Raw genomic sequence first — 15,160 nt, forward strand, 5'->3', positions numbered from 1 at the left:
TCATTCTCAAATGCTCCTCTTTGGAGGCTGGGTCCGGGGTCTCAGGTACATGATAGTGGTTTTCACCAATATGCTATGAAGCTTTGTCTGAGGGAAAATCTTTTATTTTTCAGGTTTCTAACAGTGCCTATTCTCTTCTACTAGAAGAATCTGTTCTACCTAATTACTGCATAACTAATCCTTGGTTTCACCTCAACCACCAACTTCTGTGTAGAGTTTTTTTTTCCTGACCCCCCAACACCTAGTTCTCCCCATTCCAAAATGGCTTTGTATTTTGTGTGTGTGTGTGTGTGTATATATAATATATATATATATTAAAATATAATATGTATGTATGTATAAAGTGCCCCCTACATGTACATACATGTGTACATATGTGTATACGGTATCTCAAAAGTTTTAGTGCAGTTTTAAGTGATTAGAGCTAAAAACTGCCCTGAGATTTTTGAAACACCCTGTATATCTTGGTATAGATTTATTTATGTAATGTTGTTACCCTTAATAGAATGCAACCACCTTAAGGGTAGGGATTTTTTTTCTTATTATCCCTGGCACCTAGAATTTCTCCTGATCCATTGTTGGTACTTAATAAGTGCTTGTTGATAAATTGATAACTAATCATTATTACTATACCCTTACTTTCTTTTTCAAAAGCAAAGCCCTTAGAAAAATAATTAACCATATCCCTGCTTCAAGAAAGATCTGAAAGTACAACTCTAGTTAGGTTGGTGCGAAAAGATGACTAAGTAAGATTGGTCTCTTCTCATGATGGAGCAGGTTCCAAGGAGGTGATTGTTTAGGAGACATAATGGATAAACCATATGTACCATCTGAGTTGTTGTTGCTGTTGTTAGCCCTTCATAGTGTAGATACACCTTCTTAAAAAGTGGATTTCTAGAACATCAGATACCCATAACCGAATTATAAAAACTAACATACTTTCTCAAAATCGAAGGTAATTTCTGGATTATCGGCCAACTTCCCTGCTGTGTAAAATTGAAAACTGGACAGTACATTCAAAGAAGGATGAATGAAATTGGAGTTGTCTTTTCCACCCTTTCCACCCATAAGTCCAACAGCCTTTGTGAACTCAACGGAGACAGGCCACAGTGATGTGCTAGGAAGGAGGCAGTCATGCTACCCTGTGCATCTATTTAGCAGGCACACCTTGACTTGGTAGGCAGATACTCTACACACTGATTTGATGTTGGCAAGGCATACAATTGCTCAGTAATTGATAATCAACATTTTCATAAAGATGTGCGGGACAAGTTCTAGCTTCCTATTATTCCTGGAAAGGATATGTTGCCAGTGGTCACTAAGTCTGCATCTGCTCCTGTTCCTTGCCAGTGTTGCCCTCAAACCAGTTTTCCCCATGGATTGTTGAAACAGAGTTTCCAGTTCTTCTCTGATACCTGATTGAACCTGCTCTGTGTGATGTTCATGGACATAATTCAGGATTTCAGGGCCCAGGGCAGGAAGCATTGCAACCATTTTCCTCTAGAGCAACAGACAGGACTAGTCATACATATCCAGAGTAAATAATCATCTATGCTGGCTAGAGTGATTTTAGGGTTGCTTGGAATGCCTTGCTTTCTTTCCTTGCCCAGTCCTGACACTAAATACTTCCTACTGACCAAAGACTAAAAATGTCTAAATTCTTTTCTTTTGCTTTTACAAAATATATTTATAGATTTTTTTAATGAAACACTTCCCTATGAACATGCAAACAACCCTGACATGGTACATTTTCCCCATTTTTTCATTCCTATGGTCAAAGACTTTGATCCCTGTAAATATGAAATATACCTGTTTAGAGGGGCAATCTTTGACATTGTTACCAGTTCTTTAGTCAAATTTATGTGAATGAGTTTAATCTCCTTTCGAAAGAGGTAGTTTTGACAAAGAGGAAGACATGTTGAGACCAGTGAGCCAAGAGGCAAAGAGTTCATCAAGGAGGAAGAGGATCATTAATCAGAGGAAAGGTAATCAGAGAAGTCAGAGGAAGAAGACTGATGGAGCCAAAGGAAAAGGAAGACAGAAGCAAAAGGCAAATTGTGGCAGAGATAGAGGAAAAGTGGACTGTCAGATAGCCAGGAAGCCCTGGATTTCCAAAGTCAGCACTGAGGTTTGCACAGAAGAGACCACAATGAAATATAAATTTTTTGTTGACTACTCATTGTTCTAGATGTTGATTCTAGGGTCATTAAGCTATTGAGCCCATTACAAAGTTAATAGAGGCTGAAAAAATATAGAAAAAAAGCGTGGATAAGGACTTCACAGTGCCACAGTTCCTCATGAGTCCTCCTCTTACTCACACCATGACTTGGTGAGAAGTCAACACTCTTTATTAAAGGTGGTGCAAGGAACCATTGATTGGCCTAGTCCTGTCTTTCTTCCTGCATTTTTCAGCTGCTAGATCCTGATGACTGAGGAAGCTTAAAACTGGTGGTATTGTCAAGGCAGTGACTTTCTTAGCAGCAGCCTTGGAAATTTTAACAGTAGGATGTGGACTAGTTAGAGATGAGATTGGTTTGGTGAGAGGCAATTATAATCCTGTCAAAAGTGAGTCTAACTTGCAGATCATTAATAGAGCTTGACTTATTACATGTGACCGATTATTAGAAAGTTAGGCATCCTTTGCTCTAAGAGTAAATCCATTTATCTTCCAGCTTGATAAAGTTAGGTCACTATTGGGAAGTCAATTTCTGTTTAGATTTTGATAGAAAATAAAATGTATAGGAATAGAGTAAAACTGAATCTTAGAACTTACTTCTCCTTGAAGGTAAAAACAAGGGTATGTTCCATTCACTGGATTAAGTTGCTTTAATGCACTTTAAAAGATGAGGATACATTTAAATATTTTAATATGTATGCAGCTAATTTAATGACAAAAGTTGTTTATTTAATTACATTTAACCCACATTTTAATTCACTAATAATAATTTTTATTTTTTTCTCCTTTGTGCTAAAACTTATTGTTTCTAATTATAAATAAGGAATTGAGAATTGATTAAAAGAGATAAGAAACACCCTAAAGTAAATGCAGAAATTTAGGCTGGTTTGGTCTCTCCCTCCTCCTCAAGAGGAAATGCTTTAAACACTTGTGGAGTTAGAAGTTGGGTTCATTCAAATCTCATAAGCTCCTAGTGATTCGATTCACCACATATTTTTAAATGCATTTTTATCGTCATACAGGAAAAAGGAATGTTTTACAAATCATCAAGCATTTAATTAGCAAGTTTGGGTTTCATTATTTCTCTGCTTCTGTTTTTGTTATGAAATGATCCATGGCTCTGAGAAAATGTGCCTAGGAAAGTGATTTAATTATAGAATGGAATTTTATGAAATATTTTTTTATAAATATTTAAAACTTCTACGGCAGTCTCTATCATATACCATTTATAACCATGATTCACTTTTGGTCCTTATGTATGAATCTTATTTACCCTCACATAGGTACATTTTTCTTTTCTGAACACTATTGGTCTAATGTCCAAAATGTTTTAATACATAATATAATATTTTTAAAAATTAAAAAAGGAAACAGCTTATTGTTTATTATTAATATTTGATGTCAACATTTTTTATGTAGAATGGAATATTTTTATCAGATGCTTAAGTAAAAAACAAATTGCTGACATGAATTTCTACAAGGGAAACAAGCACATTTTTTTTTCCTAAATGGTGGGGGCGATAGAAGAATTTCATCCAAAATGATAACATCTTCCTTATACAAGAGGGACAGATCACAAATAATTGTTTATAGCTCCTCAAATAATGCAAATAATGCAATCTGTGGGCCTAAATGTGAAATTAATTGGAAACTGTGGATCTAATACATTGTTTTGGCGATTAAACACATTAGATTGAATTGTTTCAGAATCAGAATGCCTAATTATTGTGTCTACCACATTCATCTGGTTGAGTCATTCCTCGCTTTTGGACTGCTGCCTGGATTGTTTCTGCAATACGTGTTTCAATTGCTTATCCCTTTTTTTCATGCAGAAGTTTATGAAATGAGGCATTTTCCATACACTGTTTTACTGCCTTCATCTAGAATTGAGAAAATTCCAGTTTAAGGAGGTAATGGTTTTAGAAGTGTTGCTTCCAGTAAGTTGGATGAAAACTGACATTTGATTTATATTTTATCAGGTTCATGATTAAAAAGTGCCTTTGCGAAGTCACTTTTACCAGAAACGACTATCCTACGCACCTCTGCGTTTGCAGAGCTTGGTCTCTGCCTACTCTGAACACCTTGTCCTGACCTCATGTGTGGCAGAGGGTATCACGACTGTCTGAATTTGCCATTTGCTCAACTTCAACATTAAAAAGGTGAAAGGAGAAAACAAAACTGCTAGGACATGAACAACTGACAAGGTTGTTTTCCAGTGTCACCAATATAAGAAAGCAGCATTGGAAGAATTAACATTCTCTCGAGGAGTGTGATTGCCTTGGAGTCACTCTATAAGAAACAGTGTCAAAGACAGACAAGAGACTCAGACATTTTACATCCAGAGATGACACTGAGCATGTTTTCATTGCAGCCCACCTTCTTCAAGTGGGGCATATTGATTGATGAGTGACTGCTTGCTGATAAATTGTCTCTTCTCATTCTGCTTTGTGCGTATTGGACTCCATTCATCAATTTGTTAGCTCTTCTAAGAGCTGGATGCGGCTTGCTTCTCTACAGTAGTTTTGTTTTATTTTTTTGGAGTTGGTGGATACCAGACTGACATAATTCACTTAACAGCAACACCCAGAACCTAAATCTCTTTTTCATCATGGCTTTGAACGTTGCTCCTGTGAGAGACACAAAATGGCTGACGCTGGAAGTGTGCAGACAGTTTCAGAGAGGAACTTGTTCACGCTCTGATGAAGAATGCAAATTTGCGCACCCCCCAAAAAGTTGCCAGGTTGAAAATGGCCGTGTAATTGCCTGCTTTGATTCCCTAAAGGTAAGGAAGTTGATTGTATGTACAAATGAAGTACTAATACCTTACTTGCAATGTCTGACTTTAAGTTTCGTCTTAAAAACTCCCTTACATTTTATTCAGAAGTTTAAAAAGTTTCTGGAACACATTTCCTCACATGTGGTATATATTAGGAGACTTTTACTCCTTTCTTCCCACCCTCCACCCCACCCCGTATCAAGTGTGTACATATTCTTTGCACGTCCACATTTAAGCAAAGAATGTAAGACGGCTTAGTTTGGACATGTTATTCGCGGGGCTAGGAGTTTTAAAAGGGAGTCTGCTTTATCACAACTAAAGATAAATATCTTATTAAAACTTGATCTGCTCAGAGCTGAATAAAGCAAACGAAATTAACTGTCACATCTATGTGCTGGTTTCGGCATATCACCTCTCTGGGAAGCTTCCACAACTGTCAGTTGCTTTTTGAGGAACTCCTGGCTCCCCAAAGCAACATGTAATAATAAGATCTTCATTCTCCTGTGTAATTCACCATGGTCAGCACAAATGGTGACGCGTTATTTGGAGACAAAATGACAAAGCTCTATGATAACCCCATTTATTAACTGAGAGATAGACTCCTAGCAGAGGATACTTTCAGGTTTCTCTTACCCTCACAGTGTTAGGATTCTATTTGATAGTGTAGGATCAAGATCTGTTTTCTCTCCTCAGGTTTAGGGTAGGAATGGGCTGAGGCACATGTGTTTATGATACAGTAAAAAGAGCACTGTCTCTGGAGTCAAGAGGCCCAGGTTCAAATCCCACTGCTCATGCTTGCTACCTGTGTGACCTCCAACAAGCCTTGTAGCCTCCATGGGTTGTAATTTCCTCACCTGTAAAATGAGGGAGTTTGACTAGGAGACCTTTGAGGTCACTTCCAACTCTGAACCTCTGATTCCTATCTAATGTTTCTGAGAAGGAACATCTGACAAAGAGAGCAGAGTGTATGAAATGAATTATAATTACAGTATATAATTATATATGAACACATAATTATATATTGTTTAATATATAATTCACAATTATATAGCACTTTAAGGTTCGCAAAGTACTTTCCTCAAAGCAATCTGGTGAGGTCTTTAGTGCAAGCAGTATCACCCCATAATAAAAGTAGCTTAGATTTATATAACTCTTTATGGTTTGTGAAGTATTGTACATGTATCTTCTCATTCGAGCCTTACAATGCCCCTCTGCAGTTGGTGCTACTCAAAGAGTTATTATCCCCATTTAAAGATGAAGAAATTGAGGCACAGAGGGTAACCTCACACTGTGAGAAGCTACATGATATAATCTCAGATGGAGAACTCTGCTAAAACCACCAGTTTGTGAAAGAAAGACTCCTGTGTTCAATAGTTGTGATTTCTTGTACAAATGCAAATTAATGAGCAAAGCCAAGGAGCAAAAGACTTGTTTGTTCACCAGCTCCCCCAAATCTGATTTCTTCTGCACAGTTCCTTCTGTCACTTATAGATCATATTCATGGAGAAAGTCCCTAAGGGTCTAAGGATTACCAGTAGTTTCAGAAGCTCCAGATAATTCAGACAGCCTTCTTCTGTAGGCAAGACTGAATCTGTTAGCAGAATGCAACATACAAAAAAATACTAGAGAGTTTTTTCTCTTGAAATATGATTTAGGCAGCATTCTCTATAGGGTAATTGGACTTTCACTTCTCCACAATCTAAATTCTAAGGTGTGAAATATATAGCTCTTTGACAATGTTGCAGTGAGAGGTACCCTATAATTTGGATGATGGCAAGATGTTTGTCAAATTTAGTTTCTCTATTTCATATTTATGGACTTCAATTTCAAGATTAAAGACGTACAAATGTTCTAATGGAGACAGCTCATAAAATACTTTAATTAACATAATGCAGTTCAAATAGGCAACAGTGTATATAAAGTCAGTTTGTCCTTCCTTTAATGTCTTCAAATTCCCACTTATCCTGAAATTGTGCAAACGGGAAGTTCAGATGTTGGTTACATCCATATGCCTAGTCTCTAACTTGGTTATTTAATATGACTCAGCCAAAATGGTTAAGATCACTTACCCAATTAATTCTAAGAAGCCTATTACCTTTAGAGTATTTAGATTTAGAATCAGAAGGGACCGTGGAGTTCTAGTCCACTGCCTTCATTTTACAGATGTGGAAACAGAGGCCCAGAATGGTTAAATGAGTTTCCCAAGATTACAGAGTCATAAATGGCAGCATCATATGAATCCTGTTCCTCCAGTTTCAAAGCCAGCATCCTTTCCACTGTACAATTCTCTTTCTTGTATTCAACCACTTAAGTACTTTGAAGTGTTCTCTCCCCAAAAGTGCCATAGTAGAAGACCCCCAAATAATCTGATCATACTAGAAAACAAGTAACAGAAAGGTGATCCCAAGTAATAGAGCAGCCAACATGTATGTGTATGTATAATGAAAAAGGGAAAGCAATAGTTTACACCCAGTTTTCCACTGGTCTAATGCTTCCCATTTTCAGCCCATTCCCACAATATGACAAAACTAGTCCCACACAATTTTATCTCTTTTGTGCTCTCTTTTGTATTACTTCTGATAACCAGGCATCAAAGTAATAAGTAATGTTCATGAACAATGAAAGATGGGTTGTTCATAATAGGAAGTTTTTTTTTTTAAACTGAGCCAATAAGATAAAAAAAGTAATTTCAAATTAAAATCTTTGTATGGAATGTGTATAACAGGCTATTTGTGTGAGGCAGTTAACTCTTTTAATCATTGATTGTAATTTATTTTATTAGTACGTATAGAAGTATTTCACTATGGCTTTCTAGATTTGAACACAGAACTATCGTCACTGGTTTAAGTTGAGTTTGTGTTTGAGTGTACTTGAATGGATTTGAAATGTATGCATTGATTAAAGCACTTAATGTGAAGCTTGTACATTAGAGATCATTGTACCCAAACAATCATGTATATATTGAAAAAATGGCACGTAAGCATTTACATTTCCTGTCTACTAATCTCCTTATTAACCTCTGAAACCCAATTCCTCTTGCCACCACTTTTGAAAGGAATCCCTCAGCTATCATCACCAATGACTTACTTATTGCCAAATCCAAGGGCCTTACCTTTTATCTTTATTCTCTTTGGCCTCTCTTATATTTAACATTAATGAATAGCCCATGTTTCTTTTTTAAAATTTTATTATTTTTTCAATTAATAAACAGTTATGTTCTCTACCTGCCGAGGTCTCACTATTGAGAAAAAGTAAAAGAAAACCTTTGTAACAAATGTATCTAGTCAAGCAAAATAAATTTTCACATTGGCCATATCCAAAAACATGTCTCATTTTTTCTTCTTGTCTTCATGGTAACATGGTATCCTGGTTTCCTTTCTCTCCAGACAAACATTGCTTACTTCTTTTAATGACACTTCTACCTGCTGCTGCTCTCAAACTGTGGATACTTCCTAAAGCTCACTTATCAGCCCCTGACTTTCTCCCTCTAAACTCATTCTCTTGGTCAGTTTCTCTTTTAACATGAATTCAAATACTGCCTCTACATTGATGACTAGACAATCCGCACCTCTATGTCTGTCCTTTCTAGGTCCTTCCTTTCCATTACTGAATTTATAACTGAATACTGAAAGTTTCCACTTCTGCCCATTCCTCTGTCACTTCAAACTCAATATGGTGAAATCCACATTAATCATCTTTCTTCCAAACCAACTGTCCTATCGTCACCAAAGTGTCATGTTATGATTAGCATTATCATTACTGATATTATTAATAATGTATTTGTAGGATGCTTAAGTACTTTAAATTTTGATTATTATGAACTTGACAAACATTTAAAAACAAGAGTATTCATATATACATAGAATGGGGCCATGCATGATGCTTTTAATTGCAAGGTATTTCACCATGTGGTTTATCAGATCTCATGATCAAAGCTCAATAATCTCAAATTGGTTAAAGATTTATCCATATATAGTTGACTTTTTAAAATTGATTGAATCCAGGAGTTTGGGCCTTCTGTGATTAATTGGGGTGAGGACAGAATGCCACCTCTATATAATCAAGAATAACAGGTACCAGAGTGAGCTGAAGGAACTAACATCTGTCTTAGTGCCTCATTTAACCTAAAAGTGACTTCATCCCTGAGGAGGTGCTGCTTTCTATTTGTGTTAAATTTGCCTGCTATTGTTAAATCTTATTTTAACATGAAAATATCAATAAAAATTTAGGGAACAAAATAGAAAGAGAATACAATTAAACTCAATAGCCTAATGATAGTTAAACCTTAGAACATAATTTAATTGGGAAAGGCTGTCTATCTGTCAAGTACTGCTAAAAAAAACTGGAAATCAGTTTGGGGATATATTAGTATTATATAACCTCTTTATATATCTCTAGGCCTGGAGTCAGGAGGAAACAAATTCAAATCCAGACTCAGATACTTACTAACTGTGTGGCCCTGGGCAAATCACTTAACCTCCATTTGCCTAAAATCCACTGGAGAAGAAAATAGCAAACCGCTTCAGCATCTACCAAGAAAACCCCATGGACATGGTCACAGGGTTATAAAGGGTCAGAAAAACTGAGCAACTGAATAACAACATTCATATAGCTTGCATATAAGAATGGACAGACATGCATGTGTTTGTAGATTAATATGCTAACACATATACACATGCATGCATTGTGTTTGTCCTTCGTTCTCAAAGAGGGCCATGATATCAGGGAAATGATGACATGATTTGTGGTTCACTTTGGTTTGAGGGAGGGAGGGAGAGCTGACATACATGCATACATAACATTGGAGAACAGTGATGCTCTTCACCACCTTTTCCTTCCTACTACCTTTGTCTCTGGAGAGTTAATCTGCCATGCCCTGTCACTACTGTTAGCTCAGTTTTTAGTGTTGGGCCAGTATAAATTTTTGTATCCCTAGTACTTAGCATAGTACCTTACATGAAGTAGGTGCTTAATAAACTTTTATTGATTCAAAATGGGACCAATAAATCAAAAAAGAAAAATATGGATAGCAAACTGACTTTGAAAATAACAATCATACTTGATGTACACAACAACCTTGTAATGTAGTTAGATTGGGCAATCATAACTCTCATTTTGCACATAATGAATCTGAAGTCAGAGAAATTTGCTCAATATTATACAACCAATAGCAGAAACCAGACTTAAATCTTTCTCTTCTACCTACAAGTCATGTTTTTTCTATTAAAACATGTTTTCCATCTTTTCCCCTTTGGATCTGATTTAAATGGGTTGTGTTGCCTAAAAACTATTTCTCAAAAATCTAAAATTCTTAACAATAATTCTACAAGGTTCTTTAACCTTAAGAAAGAATGTGAAATTATCAGAAAAGAAATTCTGCCTTCTGGGGAATATCTTAAGATAGCTAGTTCATCTTACCAAGGTAAATCAGTATATTACTCAGACCTAGACCTTCTATTCCTGTTTCCTTATTGCCTTTCTTTGCATTGGAGATGTTCAAGTGTTGAAAGATATAGAGAATTTTTATTTCAACCAAGCTCCTTTTGTTCTGCTGGTCAGTGATGAACATTATGTAAACTACAAGGATTCTCTCTCACAACCACCAAAAGAGAGCTACATATAAAGTTGAGCTAAGTGGAAGATTTGAATAAATGGGTGTGATTCTATAAAATATAAAATAGGACTGCTTGTATTTCAAATTTTGCGAGTTTATTTTGTGTAGCTAAATTTTCTTTAGCTGATTCTTAAGAGTAGCCTGAACCTTATCTACACCAATTACAGTGATTTAAAAAAAAATTGTTTTTTAATTAACCAGCATTTTTTCTCTCCCTTTCATATTCTCCAATTTAAAAGTAGAAAAAATAAAAAAACTGTTATGACACATATACAAACAAGATAAATCTTCACATTGCCCATGTCTAAAAATGTACATTTCCTTCAGTATCTTAAATCCATTACCTCTCTATTAAGAGGAGCATAGTTCATCACCAATCCAATGGAATCATGGTTCTTGAATTGATCAGATTTCTTAAGGCTTTCAAAGTTGTTTGTCTTTATAATGCTATTGTATAAATTGTTCTCTTGGTCCTGCTTGCTTCACTTTGCATCAGTTCATACAAGTCTTCCCAGATTTCTCTGAACCTCTTTCATCATTTCTTATGGCACAATTGCATTACATTCAAGTCCCATGATTTGATCAGCCATGATCCAACTGATGAATACTCCCTCAGTTCCTAGTTGTCATGACAAAAAGAGGTGCTATAAATATGTTTCTACATGTGGATAGTTTTTCTAATTTTTAAAAATCTCTTTGGCTTGTAGTGCTAGTAGAGGTACCATTGAGTCAAAAGCTATGAGTCATTTGGGCGTAGTTCCAAGTGGCTTTCCAGAATAGCCGCACAAATTCACAGCTCTACCAACATTGAATTAGTGTGCCTGTTTCCTTCACCATCTGTCATTTTATTTTGTGTCATCTTTTTCAATTGGATGGGTGTGAGGTGGACCATAAAAGCAGCTTTAATTTGAGTTTCTCTAATTATTAGTGATTTGGAGCATTTTTCATATGGCTGTTGATGGCTTAGATGTCTTCTTTGAGAAATGCCTGTTCATATCCTTTGACCATTTATCAAATGGGGGATGGCTCTTCTTACAAATTTTAATCAGTTACTTACATATCTTGGAAGTGAGATTTTTATCAGAGAAACTGCTGCAAAGATTTTCCCAATTATCCCTCCCTCTTCTAATTTAAGCTATATTGGCTTTGTGAAAAAACCTTTTTTAATTTTATATAATTAAAATTGTTCATTTTATGTTTTGTACTCTTTATCCATTGTTTAATCATGATCCAAAAAGAAATTTCTTCCTTATTATTCTGAATTTTTTTAATGATTGACTCCAGTTCTAAGTCATACATTCATTTAGAGCTAATCTTGCTGTATAGTATAAGGCACAAAAATTTTAAAGTGTTAATTACTCTTTTAAGGATGGAATCTATTCTGTTATCCATGGTGGAAGTCCTTGACAGTTAGAAGAAAAAAAGTAGGATTACTCTCACCTAGCTTATGAGCTAATCAGTTCTGCTAAATTCATTATTTTAGTTATTTGCAAATTCCAGTGTCTAGGACCTTGAATCTAGGATTGTGTCAACCACCTTTAGATTCCACTCTTTCCTATGATTAAGGCACTGGTGGCATATACAGAAAGGTTCTTAAGCTGGGGTCCATGAACTTCTTTTGAATAATTTGATAGCCTTATTTCAAAATAATTAGTTTCCTTTGCAATCCTATGCATTTTATTTAACAAATTTAAAAACATTCATCCGAGGAGGGTTCTACAGGCATCACCAGTCAACGATGTCCATTATTTTATTTTATTTTATGTTATTCTTTAAATATATTTCCACATTAGTCATATTGTGAAAGAAGAAACAGAACAAAAAGGGAAAGCCACAAACAACAAGTGAAATTAGTCTGCTTTGATCTGCATTCAGACTCCATAGTTCTTTCTCTGGATGTGGATAGCATTTTTCTTCTTGAGTCTTTTGGAATTGTCTTTGATCATTGTATGGCTAAGAAGAGCTAAGCCAGTCATAGTTGATCATTGCACAATATTGCTGTTTACTAGGTACAGTGTTCTCCTGGTTCTGCTCACTTCACCCAGCCTCAGTTCATGTAAGGCTTTCCAGGTTTTTTCTGAAATCAACCTGCTCCTCATTTCTTATAGCACAATAGTATTACATTACATTCATATACCACAACTTGTTCAGTCATTCCCCAGTTGATGGGCATCTCCTCAATTTCCAATATTTTGCCACCACATAAAGAGCTGCTACAAATATTTTTGTACCTCTAAGTCCTTTTTCCTTTTTTATCATATCTTTGGAATACAGACTTAGTAGCACAGATCCAGTAGTTGCTGGATCAAAGGGTATATACAATTTGATTGCCCTTTGGGCATAGTTCCAAATTGCCTCCAGAATGGTTGGTTCAGTTCACAACACCAACAATTAGTGTCCCAATTTTTCCACATCTTCTCTGATATTTATCATTTTCCTTTTCTGTCATATTAGCCAATTAGGTGTGGGGTAGTACCTCCAAGTTGTTTTAATTTGCATTTCTGTGATCAATAGTGATTTATATTTTTTTTCATATGACTATAGATACCTTTAATTTCTTCATCTGAAACTGCCTGTTCCTACTTGCAAGGAATTTACATTCTAATGAAAGAGAGACAGTGTGGTGCTTATTTGACCATTTATCAATTGGGGAATGTATTCTTATAAATTTGGATGTCCATTATTAAAATTTTTAAAAAAGATTAAGGGCCTCAACCTAGGAACTTTCCACAGCTAACATTCTTATGAAGAAGCAAGAATGGGAGGGTAAACATCACTCACCAGGACTTTAAAGGATAATTTCATGCTGAACTCCTGAAGTCTGGGATTTTCTTAAGTGAGACTGTTAAGCAACATAGCATTGAAAATACAACAAGTATTTTAAAGTTAACTTTTTATGTTCTTTTAAATAACCAACTCTCTGATGCAAAGTGAGGGGAGCAGAACCAGGAGAACATTATACATGATTATAGACATACAGTATCTGTGATGACTAACTTTGATAGATTTGGCTCTTCTCAGCAATACAAGACTCAAAGACAGCTCCAAAAGACTCATGATGGAAAAAGCTATCCACATCCAGAGAAAGAATTACAGAGTCTGAATGCAGATTGAGGCAAACTATTTGCTCTCTCTCTCTTTCTCTTTTCCCTTCTTTTTTGGTTTTGTTTCTTCTTTCTCATGATTCATTCCATTGGTTATAATTCTTCTTTACAACTTGACCATTGTATAAATAAGCTAATATGAAGGTATATGTAGAACTGATATTGGATTGCATGCTATCTTGGGGGAAGGGGGGAGGAGAGGGAAGGGGAGAAAATTTGGAACTCAAAAACTTGTAGAACTGAGTGTTGTAAACTAAAAATAAAACTTAAAATAAATAAATAACCAACTCAAAAAATAACTGAAAACTTAAAAGTTAACTTCACTAATTGAGGGCAGCTATATATCTGAAAGTGCATATCATTGGTTTTTTTTTCCTTCAAACACTCATGTCAAACATCTACCCAGATTCCTAAATCAATATGTTAATAAATGTTCTTAGTAACTTATTACTATGGAATATGACACCAGGGTTAGTAGAACACAAAATAAGCGGAAAAATCTTGTCAAATATCTACTCCTATTAACTAGATGAGGTTATTTATTCCTCTTGCTTACATTTTGCCTACATTTAAGGATATAAGACTGGGAATAGACTGGTGATTTCACTGTATAGGGAAGTCGTGGATGATGAAATTCCCTCTATGAATTCAGATCACAACCTTCTCTGCAAGTTACAGTCTTACAATTTGTCTAAGGCACTGAAAAGTTGTCACTTGCCCAAGGTTACACAGTCAATATATGTCAGAAACAGCACTTGAACCCAGGTCTTCCTAGCTCCATGACCAGCTCCCTTATCAATTATACCACACTGTCTCTCCTCCATTAGAATTTAAATTCCTTGCAAGTAGGAATTGTTTCATTCTCTGTGAATTAACAAGCAAAGTGCCTGACACATAGCAAGAACTTAGTGAATGTTTGTTAACTGACTGATTTTAAATGATATCAATACATTTTTAAAAAGGAATAAAAATAGATTGAGCAGCAGACTGACTTTGGAAATAATTATACTTTGATTTTGTATAGTATGTTATCCTATATATTGTTAACTACAGCACTTAGCACTTATTTAATATTGCCTTATTAGTTAGCCAATATTTCAGAGTGACAATATATTTAACAGTGTTTCAATGAGCCAAGAAGTTTATTAATCAGTAAATTTGGATGAAGGTTTTTCCTAATTAGTCATTTACCTTTAAATCATGTATGCACCAGGGAGTAGAGGATGATCCGTTTCTTAAAACAGCCAAAATCTTTTTTTTCAAATTTTAAAAATAAGAATAAAAGTAGATTGTATGATCTAGTAGAGAGAAGATTCAACGGAGAACCAGAAGACATGGCTTCTAGCTCTGCCTTTGCTACTAATTTGCTTTGTCACCTTGGACAAGTCATTTCACTGCTCCAGGCTGCAATTTTTTCATCATTTAATGAGATGTTGAACTATATAATGTCAAAGGTCATTTCCAGCTCTATGATTATGTGAAAATGTGTT

At 35.4% G+C, this 15,160-nt stretch overlaps 1 protein-coding gene across 6 annotated transcripts in view; it reads left to right on the plus strand.

The window, feature by feature from the left end:
* The window catches only part of MBNL2 (muscleblind like splicing regulator 2), a 186,531-nt gene that overhangs the window by 52,510 nt on the left and 118,861 nt on the right, over nucleotides 1–15,160 (plus strand). For all 6 annotated transcript variants that reach the window (XM_036754507.1, XM_036754505.1, XM_036754504.1 and 3 more), the window contains exon 2: nucleotides 4,156–4,958. In XM_036754507.1, the coding sequence (XP_036610402.1) occupies nucleotides 4,785–4,958 (174 nt within the window). In that variant the 5' untranslated portion in view covers nucleotides 4,156–4,784. The remainder of the gene's footprint in view (nucleotides 1–4,155; nucleotides 4,959–15,160) is intronic.

This window comes from Trichosurus vulpecula, chromosome 4 (assembly GCF_011100635.1).
Source record: "Trichosurus vulpecula isolate mTriVul1 chromosome 4, mTriVul1.pri, whole genome shotgun sequence".
Lineage (NCBI taxonomy): Eukaryota > Metazoa > Chordata > Mammalia > Diprotodontia > Phalangeridae > Trichosurus > Trichosurus vulpecula.